Source organism: Epinephelus moara, chromosome 2, assembly GCF_006386435.1.
Source record: "Epinephelus moara isolate mb chromosome 2, YSFRI_EMoa_1.0, whole genome shotgun sequence".
NCBI classification, from domain to species: Eukaryota; Metazoa; Chordata; class Actinopteri; order Perciformes; family Serranidae; genus Epinephelus; species Epinephelus moara.
This window is the reverse complement of record NC_065507.1, coordinates 39,251,690-39,265,493: the sequence shown is the minus strand read 5'-3', so window position 1 is coordinate 39,265,493 and position 13,804 is coordinate 39,251,690. Positions and strand designations below refer to the sequence as shown.

The 13,804-nt window shown below is 40.2% G+C and overlaps 2 protein-coding genes across 2 annotated transcripts in view; both read left to right on the top strand.

Annotated features, from left to right (window-relative positions):
• The window catches only part of LOC126397537 (dehydrogenase/reductase SDR family member 13-like), a 23,772-nt gene extending 21,312 nt beyond the window's left edge, over nucleotides 1-2,460 (top strand). The window contains exon 5 of the mRNA XM_050056396.1: nucleotides 1,538-2,460. Coding sequence (XP_049912353.1) covers nucleotides 1,538-1,797 — 260 coding nt within the window. The 3' untranslated portion in view covers nucleotides 1,798-2,460. The remainder of the gene's footprint in view (nucleotides 1-1,537) is intronic.
• Nucleotides 2,461-6,411: 3,951 nt separating this feature from the next.
• LOC126397529 (dehydrogenase/reductase SDR family member 13-like) overlaps nucleotides 6,412-13,804 on the top strand; it is a 16,751-nt gene continuing 9,358 nt past the window's right edge. Inside the window, exon 1 of the mRNA XM_050056386.1 lies at nucleotides 6,412-6,549. Within this exon, the coding sequence (XP_049912343.1) occupies nucleotides 6,423-6,549 (127 nt within the window). The 5' untranslated portion in view covers nucleotides 6,412-6,422. The remainder of the gene's footprint in view (nucleotides 6,550-13,804) is intronic.

Sequence of the window (13,804 nt, the reverse complement as noted above, 5' to 3'; positions counted from 1 at the left end):
TGTCTAATCAGCATCTTGATATGCCACACCTGTGAGGTGGGATGGATTATCTCGGCAAAGGAGAAGTGCTCACTAACACAGATTTAGACAGATATTGTGAACAATATTTGTGAGAAATGGTCTTTTGTGTATATAGAAAATGTTTTGGATCTTTGAGTTCAGCTCATGAAAAATGGGAGCAAACAAAAGTGTTGCGTTTATATTAGTGTTGTCACGATACCAAAATCTTTGTTTCGGTACCAATACCAATATGAATTTAGATACTTTTCGATACTCTTCGGTACTTTTCCTAAGGAAAAGTCCTTTTGGATACAAATCTTTAGAACAATAAATAGTAGGAGTGTAACGGTACCAAAAAAATCATGGTTCGGTAAGTACCTCGGTACGGACGTCACGGTTTGGTAACTCAAATGTTCCACCAAGTTTGTGTTGTCTCGTGTTGTCTCCCATTGCGAGGCAGACTTTCTCTTGTCTTTTTTCATGTGCGCCAGCTGCGGATGTTGATACAGGTGTTGTCATACACACCACTTGTGCAATCTGTGCTCCAATAGGAACAAGAAAGGTGTTTGTGTGCATAAATGAGTAAAATAAATTAACTAAATTAATGAATTGAATCAGTTTCAAAGTACCGGTATTTTCCAAATGCAGTATAGTACCGTTTGGAATACTCTAGTACCGCGGTACTATTATAGTACCGGTATACCGAGTAATAAAGTACTAGGTCCAGTACATGTAACAGCAACTCATACTACTCATAATATAATTATAAACCAAGTCACTTACTTATCCAACAGCAGCAAGGCAACATCCGTGTCTGCCCTGAGCCCAATTTCTTCCTTCAGGGCTCCCTACCGAGGAAAAGCGACGCCAATACAAATCCTTGTTTGTCTTCTCCGTCGGTCACTTTCCTTCTTTGCCAATAGACCTTCAGCCGAACGTCCAGGCTTTTTCTTTGTGGTAGGATCCACTTCTGAACCGTGTCTCAGCCGCTTCTCCTCCATGTTGCTTTCTCTTTCTACCTGCACTCTACCTCTTGCTATGACACTCTCCGCTCTTCCTCCCCCTCCCTTCTTGTTGTGAGGAAGCATTTCCTGTGCGCCAGCGCGGGAATGTCGCTGGTCTACGCGCATACTAAAAATGATATATATTGAAAAATACCGCGAGATGTTAGAGGAGCCGATTGACTTAATCAGCATTGTGTCATCTCCTCTAGTAGTGGCTTGGGTGAAACGGACATTTATGGACCTGTAGAAGTTACGCGCTATAGTTTTTTAAACCTCAATGAGAACTTGTGAACTGTGCTGAAAAACATCCGTGACAGAGAGCCAACGAGTTTAGTTGAACTGCACTGAAGGCAATTGGTCAAAGATTCAACCAGAAACTTGTGGGTGGTCATCAACTAACTGAGGTGAAAATGCCCAAGGAACATTTGACCAAATATTAAGCCTTCTCGTATGTATGTTTTTGACCCAGCGGATTTGGTACATAGCGGTTAAAGACTGGGCAACTCACACTACATTATTTTATGCTTTTGCAGGAGCTATCAACTCTGAGCTGGCAAGGAACGCTAGCTCTGTACTGCAATTGGTCCTGACACCCCTGACTGCGTTTTTCTTCAAAAACACCATCCAAGGATCCCAGACCACCCTGCACTGTGCTGTCCAGGAGGGGATCGAACATCTCAGTGGGCGTTACTTCTCCAACTGCACTGTGAGAGAAGTCTATCCTAAAGCCAAGGATGACGCTATGGCAAAGAAGCTGTGGGAGCTCAGTGAGAGACTGTGTGGTCTTGCATAAAAAGCTTACCATCAGATTCCTCATATTGGGCTGTCAAAATTTCTGTTGGATATTAATCATGGGAGGATATCCTTCAAAGTACCTGATACCTAACAGGAAAAGTTTAGCTGGCAGGCAAGATATGGTAATGTAAGGTAAAGGTCTGGCACGCCATTCACTGCTAAGGGCTTAAATAAGAATAGAGCCAGTCTGACTATACAGACTAGTTGCCATGACTCAATAACTTTTACAGCACTCCTGATGTATTCATGTTGGTGATTATTTTCCATGTTGTATGCAGAAGATATGTACTCACAGCTAAAGTAATCACAGATTATGTGTAACAGCTTGTTAAAATGTAATATATCCACAGATTTTTGACTGCATTTATTTCAATTACCAATGCCCAATATAAATAAACAAGTTACTTTTACTCCATGAGACTTTTTGCTGACCTTATAAAAGCATTTTATTCTTTTAGATGATGGGTTCCTACATGAACACACTACTACCTTATACTGTAACCATATTCGACATGAAAGGTCTCTGGTTTCATTGGTTTAGAGTCAGCAAAGGTGTGTTAGAATAAGGTGATGGCAGATAGTCCAGTGAATCATCTCAAACCACACCCACCTCAGTGAAGCAGGTTTTTGAGTTTTAATCAACAGTTACTTATCACTGATGAACATTGACTGTTGATTATTTAGACAGTACAATTAGTGTTACACAAATATAGTCAAGAAACCAAGTTTTCAGGTGCTTTAATAGATCATCAGGTTATCAAGTAGAGAACCGTCTGTTCTTCCTGAATAAAACCAGAAGCTTGGGTCTTTACTCTGGTCCTAAGCATGTGCAAATCTCTCTGGGTTTGGTATTTGTTTAATCCATTCATACTGACATGTACAAGTGGGCCCCATCAGAAATTCTTGACATACTGAGAGCAAGCCTGGATGTTTATGAATTAACAAATGAGTACATAAAGAAAATAATCTCACAAGTATCACTGTAATCATAAGAGATGAGTTATACTGTTTTTGCTATGATGAATTAAGCATTGTTCCATAGATCAAATGTAAAGTGTCTTCACTCGGGTGATGACACACATTTAACTGTCTGCAGTGCAAAGCAAGACCTGCAGAGCCACATACTCATCACATCTGCTCCAGATTTCTGTTCTCACGTGTTTACTGTATGCGTCTATGCCCATGAGTATTTGATAAATGAGAATAATTTAAATCAAGTTATCAACAGGGAAATAACTCTGGTGACAGAATACAGACACTTAACCAAAGGGAAGCTTTTTGGATTCATCAGTTGGATGCGTTAAAATATCCTGGTCTTAATGAAGATATAGACTTTACATGTCTCCTTTAATGTTTTTGTTATGTTTAATATGTTTATCATATCTTGAACATATAATTAATACTGGTTCATAGGTATTTCTTTTATTTATTACGCAGTTGATAGACAGTGGGAGTTGGCAGGAGTCATTTGGGGTTACTATAGTGAAAATGATTTGGGGCACAGAGCAGGTTACTGGTTCAACATCACTCGGGCAGTAATAGGTCATTGGCCTGTGACATAATTCCATGGCAGCACATGATAATGATGTAACATGAACAACCCTGGAGCTAAACTCACAGCAGTATAAAAATGTCGAAACAAAAAGGGAATTGTACTGACATTATGTAGCTGTAACTGCCTTTATTTTTCCTTCTGAAAGGAGTCTTTTCAAACAGAGCTTATGCAATGAAAAAACTGCTGCAGCTAATGGTTGGTGGTTTGTTATGCTTAATTGCAAACACAGAAGCTGGCAGTAGGCCTACTGTTGACAGTGCTCACTAACTGGCAAACCTAAATCAAACTTACCCATGATCACTGCTATCAGCTGTTATCAGCACATTCTAATGCAACGCCTCCATCCAGGTGGGTCCAGCTGACAACGCTGTTTACATAGGAAAATAACTTCAGTTTACTACGTAGTGTTTTTTTAAAGTCATGCAGCCACACTGAAACACAAAAAAAAGCTTAACAGAAAACTGGCTAAAGTCGTCTTCCTCCTCCTCTCTTGGCTGACTGACAAAAAATAAAAAAATAAAAAATCACACATCACAGCCATCATATGTCATGTTACTGCTGGCATGGCTGCTTATATGGTAGTTGTTTGGAGATTGTTATGCAAGCATTACCTTTTCAGTTCAGTGTGATGCAGATAAGTACCTGCTACTGTAAACCCCAATCCATCCATGACACAAAATTTTAATGTAAAGTCTTCACAAATGCACTTCCGGGATCAGAATTCATCTCTTTGCCTTATTCTTGCAATTGAGAAAGCTAAGCTTGTCACAATATATGTTTATAGTTCAAACAACAAAAAAGTTATGTTAAACTGACATAAAATTCCTGTTAGACAAAGGACATGTGACACATTTATGTTGTAACTGGTGTACTCAAAATCTTTATGTTACTGTACTGTACTAAACTAAAGTTTTGAGTGCAAGCTTTTTCCCACAAAACAATTTAAGATGAGTGAGCGAATTGGGGTTTACAGCAACACATATCAGTTTGTCTAATTCACAACTAGTCCATTCATCCATCCATTTTCTAAGCGCTTATCCTCTTGAGGGTCGCAGGGGGGCTGGAGCGTATCCCAGCTGACACTGGGCGAGAGGCGAGGTACACCCTGGACAGGTCGCCAGACTATTGCAGGGCTCACAACTAGTCTCACATTTGAATTGTGTAACAAAATCTGTTTAACAACCTGATGAAAAACCTTTCCATTCAACAGTGCATGGTGAAACTGTCCACACCTTGCTGACATGTGATTGCTTAAGATTCATAAAGCAGCTGGTATGTTATTTATCAAGGTCATCAGAATGCTTTTCTGTGGGAGTCCTGTTCCGGCGGGTCAGATCACCCTGCACAGCAATCTCTCTAAATGAACCTCTCAGTGTTACTTCTTTAGCTGTGGGAAAAATCAGTGTTAGTGAGTGACTGTGTTGCAGCTGATTGATTGTTTTGTAAAAAGCTTTTCTCAAGACTAACAAGTATCACTTAGATTAAGTTAGATCAAAGTTTCTGCTCAGTATAAAACATATTCTATTAAGCCTGGAACTCAATCAGAATTGAAGTTGAATTAAATGTAAAATCCAAATAACCGACATCCAGATAAACTCTCCCTGTGTGAATGGGTTCAGGTCAAGGCACACCCTCCTTTCACTGCATGCCACAGCACTCCTCCTGTAATAACATAAAACACCAGTCAGACTTGTTGGTTGTGTCACCATGACTTAGCAACTTTTATCAGTGGAGTGCAGTGTTTGTAATGTCATGTTATATACAATGTAGTGTTTACAGTTTAAGTTGAGCACAGTTTTAGCCAGATAATTAATGTAATCAAATATCCCAGAAAATCTCCTCTTTGTTCAAGTTGTTGTGTAAAGTTCTGACCTTCTGGAATACTGTAAATGCTTTTGGTCATTTGCAGATTGAATAAGTATCATCCTAATACAGCGCACACATTCAATACACACTTGTGCTTTTCTCATGTTTACCGTACAAATACACACTACTCCATACATACAAAACTGCTATACTCAAGTAGTCAAGAAGTCATCAGTGTAACCAAACTATTCATTAAAAAAGATTGTCAAACCTTTCTGCTGAATGCTTTCCCTGCGCTTTTGCTATCTGTTTCCTTCGTGCCATATTGTCTAATAAAACATAACTTGCAAGTTTTGGGATCTTTTTTCTGCCTGTCCTAGTAATGTCAGACTAATTAAAATGATTGTTTCATGTAAAGGATTTGTTGCAACAATGCAATAATACAGTTGGTGATTGGCTGCCAATATTTTAACAGCCAAACGTTTAAAATCTAACTTGTTCCACTTGATTGATGTCCCACATTGCCTGACCTCACCCTAATAATTAACCACATTCACAACTGTTAATAGCCTACTCTAATTATTGTCCTATTGCTTTTACAGGGTTTGAGGTGTGACCCCACCTTCTCTTGTCACTTTTACAGTACAACAAATGGGGCCCTCAAACTCTTATGAATTTGAATATGTGCACTGAGATAACATTAACACATTCAAGGCACATTTTCGGTCATGTAGGCTATCGATAAACTGAAGCTTCTGTGTGTTTAAGGTAAAGCCATTTTAGCCTACCGGTCAACCCATGACGGAAGCAGACCTTTTCAGTTATCAATATTATTTAATTATTGTTATTATTCATTAATATTTAATTGCAGCTGTATTAGGTGCAGTACAAACTGGAGTATTCCATATTAAAGACGTCCTGGATTGTCCTTTCTCTTTGACAATATAAATGTTCCTTTGAGTGTATATATGGCGACATCTGGCGGTTCAGTAACGCTACACCAGGAAGCCCGATCGGAAGTTAAACTGTTGGCGTTCGATTTTCCTCCAAAGTAAATTCTTATGGTATTTGTGAAAATAAAATTAATACTCATATAGTATCTATTTGCCATTTTTGTCAAAAGTGCCATGTTTTGCATTAATTTCAATTGTAGTTTTCGTTCTTTGATGCTTAACAAACAGTATAACACGCTTTGTTCGGCCACAAACATTTTATTTTGAAAGTCTTGTTGACACTACCCGCTCCGCTCATACAGTGCAGTGATGTCGGCACTGGTTTGCCTCGTAGCTGGTGCACTTTTCTTCTATGTGATAGTGTATTACGCTGTGTTTAGAGGAGCCAGGTGTTCCAGTTTAGTGAGGCTGAATGGGAAGACGGCCATTGTTACAGGTAACAAGCCTCACCTACCGGCTCTTGCTAACATGGAGCCTCATTCACACTGTCAAGATAGCTCATTCATGTAGGCTACACAGCAGGGGTATCTCCCGTGTCTCCCCTGTCAACGCTACACTGAATCACTTTTCATGAGGATACAATGTTACAACCGGGTTCTAATCTACAAAATGTATCGTTATCAGACACAAACATGACTTGGTGGCAAAGCCGAAACTGTAGTTCATCGAATGGCCGACCAATAGACGATATAAAAATGTAGCCTAAATAAAAATTAATGTAGGCTACATTTTTTCCCTATGAATTACTGCAGTTTCCAAGCTCTCTTCATTTTTTAGACCCAATCTGTTTTAGTCTGTCTCTTAATATATTTTGTTTTGGGCCAAGATATTCTACAGTTGAGATGTTTTTAGGTGTGTGTTATTCTGCACCCATTTAAAGGAGCAGTTTTTAAGATTCGGGGACATTTAGTGCAGTGATGATTTTGACAGCCATTTTAGTCTTTAAAAGCCCTTTTTAAACAGGAATTGTGCAAATTTGCAGGAAAGCCCAATCAGTCTTTATTCAGCATTGGCAATATAAAAGCAAAATCGGGGAGTGCAGCAAACTTTTGTTTATACAGAATGTGCCTTTTTCGGGGCAATGGGGGGCGTGAGCAAGTAACAAAACGTGTAGCTCAGCGTGTGACGTAAACAGAAGCCGCGGCTGGTCAGTCCTTCGGCGATTCTCTCGTAAGTTGGCCCGTTCTTCACCGTCCCCGTCATCTGACGGTTAATGGCCTCTTCGTTTGTGAGAACAAGGAGGGAGCGCAATTCTTTGTCTCCCCAGTTGCTCATCTTTACAGTGTCTGTCTACTAGCTGCTCGCTAATTCCTGCTATCAGCTGTTTCCTGTTTATCCACCGCCAGTGGCTCGCATGTGCGGCTTCATCAACAGCTCCTCCCACAAGTCATCAACAGCCCGTCCCGTCCAATAGTATGTCTCTGCAGACCCGGAGACTGCAGATTCAGACCCGCAGTTCTGGACCCGCAGTTCTAGACCCCTTGTTTTTCGTCCCCTACTGGACGGCTGTATAACTGCAACTAAATCAGCATCTCACCCAAACACCACTGTTTGAAAGAAGTTGGACTTTTAATGCTTTATTACAATTTACAGTTTTAAAATTTTATTACACCCGAATAAAAATACCAAGATTTAATTGTTGATTTATGCCTGGGTGCTGTTCTGCATCATTATTGTTTGCTGGTTGTTCTGTATGGTTTGATCCAACTATTTTAGTTCTTTATTTCTTAATATTCATCAGACTGCTCTGACTAGCACGCCAAAAACTTGCACTGCATTGATCAAACCCGCTACAACATATAATAGGAAATGTCTGGTCTTGGGTGTCCAGTGATCACTTTTGTTGTGGGAATTTGAAACAAAGGCTGTGAAATACTGAAATGGTTTGAAATGTTTTATTGTGTGCAGTGGTTACATCACACATCAGGGAGATCTGCAGAGAAAAAAAAGAAATCAAACATATCACAAAATTGAAAACAGAAACACTTAAAAAAAAATTAAATACCTATCACAGTCTACACTGAAATACTTAAGATTCTGGAGCATGGCAAATACATTATTATATCAACATATTAACAATAGTGCCCCTTCCTTCCTCATCTGCCTTTCGATCCTCCACAAAACTCCTCCACTTCACTGTGGTTTCCCCTTTCTGGATTGTTATGTGCACCTTAAAAAGAGAGTCCCTAATTATTCAAAGTTAAGATTTTTCAACCGTTTTACACACATAAACAAGGCCAAAACCTAATAATAGACAAAAATACATTTATGATCATCTGCGCTGGATGAGCTTAATTTCTATCCACAAAATCTCTAAATATATGCTATAGAGTAATATCAATGTAGTGATATAAACACACGTGATATATAATATTATGAATAATAAAGGAAAAATGTGTGTAGGTGTATTACATGATATACATGAATACAAAATTAACTTTTAGCATAAAGTACACTAATTGCCAATATGTAAACAGTTTCATGCTTGTATGAAAACGTAAGCCTATACACGTTTTTCTCATATCATTCACTTCATTGCTTTAATCATTTATTCATTAATTTAAAGCACATGCTAAAATTATTCGTCATCGCGCTTCAGATCAAATAACTGATCTGAGACTTCTAGGATTTGTACCCTTTGACAAAAATCGATCACACTGTTAAGAAGCAGAAAAATAACCTAAATGAAGCCTGAATACTTTCTTAATCTGCAGCTTGTCAGTCTGAGGGTTTAAACTCATGTCTCAAAGAGCTGGTGATTAAAACTGATCTGACTTTAGACTGAATCCTGCAGAGATCAGCTGTGAAGTCCGGCAGCCTGTGGCCACTAGCTTTGCTGCTGCTGCTTCTTCTGCTTCTTCTTCTGCTGCTTCTGCTTCTGCTTCTGCTTCTTCTTCTTCTTCTTCTTCTTCTTCTTCTTGTCTTTTAACGGCAGTTGGCAACCAGCGTATTAGGTGCATTACTGCCACCTTCTGCTCTGGAGTGTGAATCAGAGATTAGATTCTACTGTGTAAACCTGTCCGTCTAATGAATTCAAAAAACACTCTTGTACTCAGCCCACTTGGCAGACTCCTCAAAGTTTTAACATTAATTTCATGTATTCCAATTTTTCTCAACTCCTCCTTCATATGCTGTCTTTCTTGGCTGTAAGTGTTGCATTCTGTGATTGCATGGGTTATTGATTTCGCTGACTGACAGTGTACACATAAACCAGTTGGGTGTTTTCCTATTTTGTGTAGTGTACTGTTTAAATTGGAATGACCTAATTTAATCCTATTGCATATTACCTCCTCCCTCCTTGTCCTTCCTATATTCCTGTCTGTTGACTTTATATTACTGATAAATCTATATGAGAACATTCCCCTTGTTTCATTGTCCCACCTCCCCTGCCATTCCTCCATTGACTTATTCCAGATTAATGTTTTGATCTCTGATTTACTTAACGAAATGTGTGTATTTATGGTGTCCTTTTGTAGTGCTTGTTTAGCCAGTTTATCCACCTCCTCATTCCCTTTTATACCTGCATGTGCCGGTACCCACATAAATTCAATACGCATACCTTGCTGTATGACTCTGGCGTGTACTTGTAAAATCTGGAACAGGATATCTTGACGGCTGGATATGAAGGATGTCAGGCTGCTCAGCACTGAAACAGAATCAGAGCATATTAGGGTATTTCCTGGTTTGTTTTCTTCTATCCACTTAAGTGCCAAAAACACTGCCTACAACTCTACAGTGTAAACTCCCAAATAATCTGAGGAACGCTTTACCACATGAACCTTTCTGCATGGAACAGAGAAAGCAGCCCCTGTTGTTTGCTGCTCTGGATCTTTAGACCCATCTGTATATATCTGAGTGTACTGAGGGTAATGCTGGTTTACATGAGCTGAGAAATCTGACATCAAGTCTTCAAATCTTCCCTTTCTCTGTCTTCCTGAGGTCCAGGAGGTACAAGTCTACTTGTGGTGTAATAAGCTTCCATGGTTACGCTTCTGGAGTTACCACTGTTGGGCTCACGTAAAGATTTTCCATCCCCATATCCTCTGCATACTGATTGCCCACCCACCCGAAGCTAGTCATTTGTCCTCTGCCTTGTTCCCAACACTCCTGCATTACCACTTCTGTGGGGTGTTGCTCTTGGTGCCCCTTGAGGCTAGCCCAGTAGTTGGTCATTAACTGCTTTCTCCTAATGTCCAATGGCATCTCTTTCCCCAGAACTTGCAGGGCTGGGATGGGGGTTGTTCTTACTGCTCCACAACACTGCCTCAGAGCTTGAGCCTGAATTTTATTCAGTCTCTCTAGCAGACTTTTTGAGGCTGAACCATAAACCACACTCCCATAATCAAACACTGACTGGATTATTGTCACATAGATGGCTTTTAATGATGAGAAGCTAGCGCCCCATCCCATCCCATTTAAACACATTTCTCAACTATTTTATTTATGTGATCTACCCATGTTAACTTGGAATCAAAAAGAATTCCCAAGAATCTGAAAGTTTTCACCCTCTCCAATATTTTTCCATACATCTGCAGGCTAACATCAGGAAGAGCTCTCTTTCTTGTGAAGACAACTGTATTTGTTTTCTCTACTGAAAATTTAAATCCCCAATCATATGCCCACTGCTCGACTTTATCGATGGCTTCTTGCACCTTTCCATTAATATGCATGATGTTCCTACCCCTTTTCCACACTGCCCTATCATCAGCAAAAAGAGATCTGCCTATGTCTGGTTGAATCTGAGAGAAAACATCATTAATCATAATTGTCTGGTTGAATCTGAGAGAAAACATCATTAATCATAATTGAAAAAATTAATGGGCTTATTACACTCCCTTGCGGGGTACCATTTTACACCACACATTGACTCGATATTTCATTTCCTATCCTTACCTGGATAGTTCTATATGTCATAAAATCCTTTATCCAATTGAATATTCTCCCTCCTAACCCCATTAACTTTAACTTTATGAGAACTCCGTCTTTCCACATCATATCATAAGCTTTTTCAACATCAAAAAATACTGCTATAACTGACTCTTTATTGATTTGTGCTTTTCTAATCTCATGTTCTAAGCAAATGATAGGATCCAAGGTTCCCCTTCCTTTTCTAAACCCACTTTGATAATGCGACAGTATTCCTTTCTTTTCTGTAAAATATGTCAACCTTTCAGTGACCATTCTTTCCATGATCTTACATACATTTGATGTGAGGGCTGTTGGCCTATAATTAGAGGGCTTCGGAGGATCCTTCCCAGGTTTCCTTATAGGTACTATAACAGCCTCTTTCCAAGCCTTTGGTAGCCGTCCTTCTTCCCACACTTTATTATAGAGAACCAAAAGTTTACTCAACACCCTGTTACTAAGATGTCTCAACATTATATAACATACTAGGTCTTTTCCTGGAGAAGTATTGCCTGATTTACAAATAGCTCTCTTCATTTCATCTAGAGTGAATGGAGAGTTAATTGACTCATCCTCCATAGTCATACTCCTTTCTAATGCATCTAAGTGTTGTCTTTTTGTTATTTCTCTTCTTCTTCTTCCCTCTTCTGTCAAATTTCCTGAACCATGTACTCGGACAAATGCTTTGACCATCATCTCTGATTTATCCCTGTCAGTAACTACTAGTTGTCCTTTAGATTCTTAAACTGGATACTCCCACTCCTTTCTATTACCCCCCATTCTCTTGATCATGTTCCATACATTTCCTACCGGAGTTGTTCTTCCAATCTTATTTCAAAAACTTTGCCAATTTTCTCTCTTTGCTTGTCTTATCGTTCTCTTTACTACAGCCTGGGCTTTCTGATACGCAACTAAATGATTATAATTATGACTCTTCTTCAAAAGTCTAAATGCTTTGTTCCTTTCTTTTATAGCCCTGCTGCACTTTTCTGTCCACCATGGAACAGCTTTCCTTAACATCCTCCCTCTACTCTTCGGGATTGGCTCTAAGGCTGCCTCAATTATTTTAGAACAAAAACTCTCATTTAACTCATCAATATCCTGATTTTCATCAACTACTGCCACTCTTTCTTCACTAATTACCTCATACTTTTCCCAGTCTGCCTTTTCAAACACCCACCTTCCCCCTCCTCGTGTTGATAATCTTTCCACCTCAATATCTACAACTGTCATAATTGGATAGTGGTCACTTCCAACACATGACTCATCCCATATTTCCCAACTACATTTCCTAGCCAAAGTATTAGACACCAACGTCAGTTCCAGAGCAGAGTCCTGTCCTGTACGTACATCTACCCTAGTACCTCTCCCATCATTCAGACACACCAACTCCTTTTCCTCTAAAAGAGCCTCTATTGCTTGGCCATTAACATCTAGGTGCCCACCCCCCCAGAGTGGATTGTGTGCATTAAAATCCCCACACCAAATTACCCTATGCCTACCCTGACCCTGAACTCCTAACAACATGTCTAGTTCAATCCTTTTACATGGGTTATATCAACCTCCTTTCCCTTACACCACACCTCCACCTCAACATATTCGTGACCTTCTCCCTTTCCCAACACTCTGTACGGTATATTTATTTTGATAAATGTCGCACACCCACCACCATTCCCTACTTCCCTATCTTGACGTATGATAACATACCCTTGTAATACAAAATCTAAGTGTTGCTTCAACCAAGTCTCTTGAACACATATTACATCTGGCTTTGTCACAAAACCTTCAATAAAACTCTTAAACTCCTGTCCATTTGCAATAAGAGACCTTGCATTCCACTGGAGTATCAATACCATCAAAGGTATTAACCACATCCTTCCTGACTGGATCTTGCTTGGAGCTCATCTCTAACCTCTTCCCAAGCCACTCCTACCAGTCCAAGGTGGTGCACTGCAGCTTTTACTATCAACTGAATCTTCTGCGTTTTAGACTCCACTCCCGCTGGGCTATTAATTACACCTGTGATAAATGTTACCAGCTTTTTCTTCTCAACCACTAAACTGTCCTTTAAAATCTCACTGGCTCCCCCCATCGGACCCCATGGATGCACCCTCTGACCCAAATCCTGTCTCTTTACTTGCTTTGCAGCTTCGGCATAAGACAATTTACTTTCCACTCTGACTTTCTGTATCTCCACTTCCTTTTTCAGTACTTCACATCCGTTGTAGGCGGCGCTGTGGGCCCGTCCACAGTTGCAGCACTTCGGCTGCACTCCCTCACCACACTTGCCATACTCATGATTCCCTCCACAGCGTGCACATCTGCATTGCTCCCTGCACCTTGAAGCTACATGCCCAAACTTTTGGCAGTTGAAACACCTCATTGGTTTCGGAACATAGTCTCTCACAATCAGGGGTCGCGTTAACCGGATATTCTTAGTCATTGACTGTTTTTTTTTTACAACAATGACCGGAAAATCTGAAGGCATTTTGACTGGTTGCAATTACCACCCCTGCCCACTTGGCAGAGGAGTGCACAGTCAGTGGTTTAAGTGGCTGCCGATTTCAGAATGCAGAGAAAAGGTCATTCACCTGTCGCTCTGATGCAGCGTTGTTGACATAACGCCCTGGACACACCGGATGCAGAACCGAGGCACGGCGCCCAGCAGCGGAGGCATTTTTCAGTCAGCACCCATGTTAACCTATCTGACTGTCCACACAGGCTGCTGAGCAGAGCGGAGCGCCCGCGGAGGCAGCGCTTCAGTTCGGCGTCTGGTCTATTTTTCA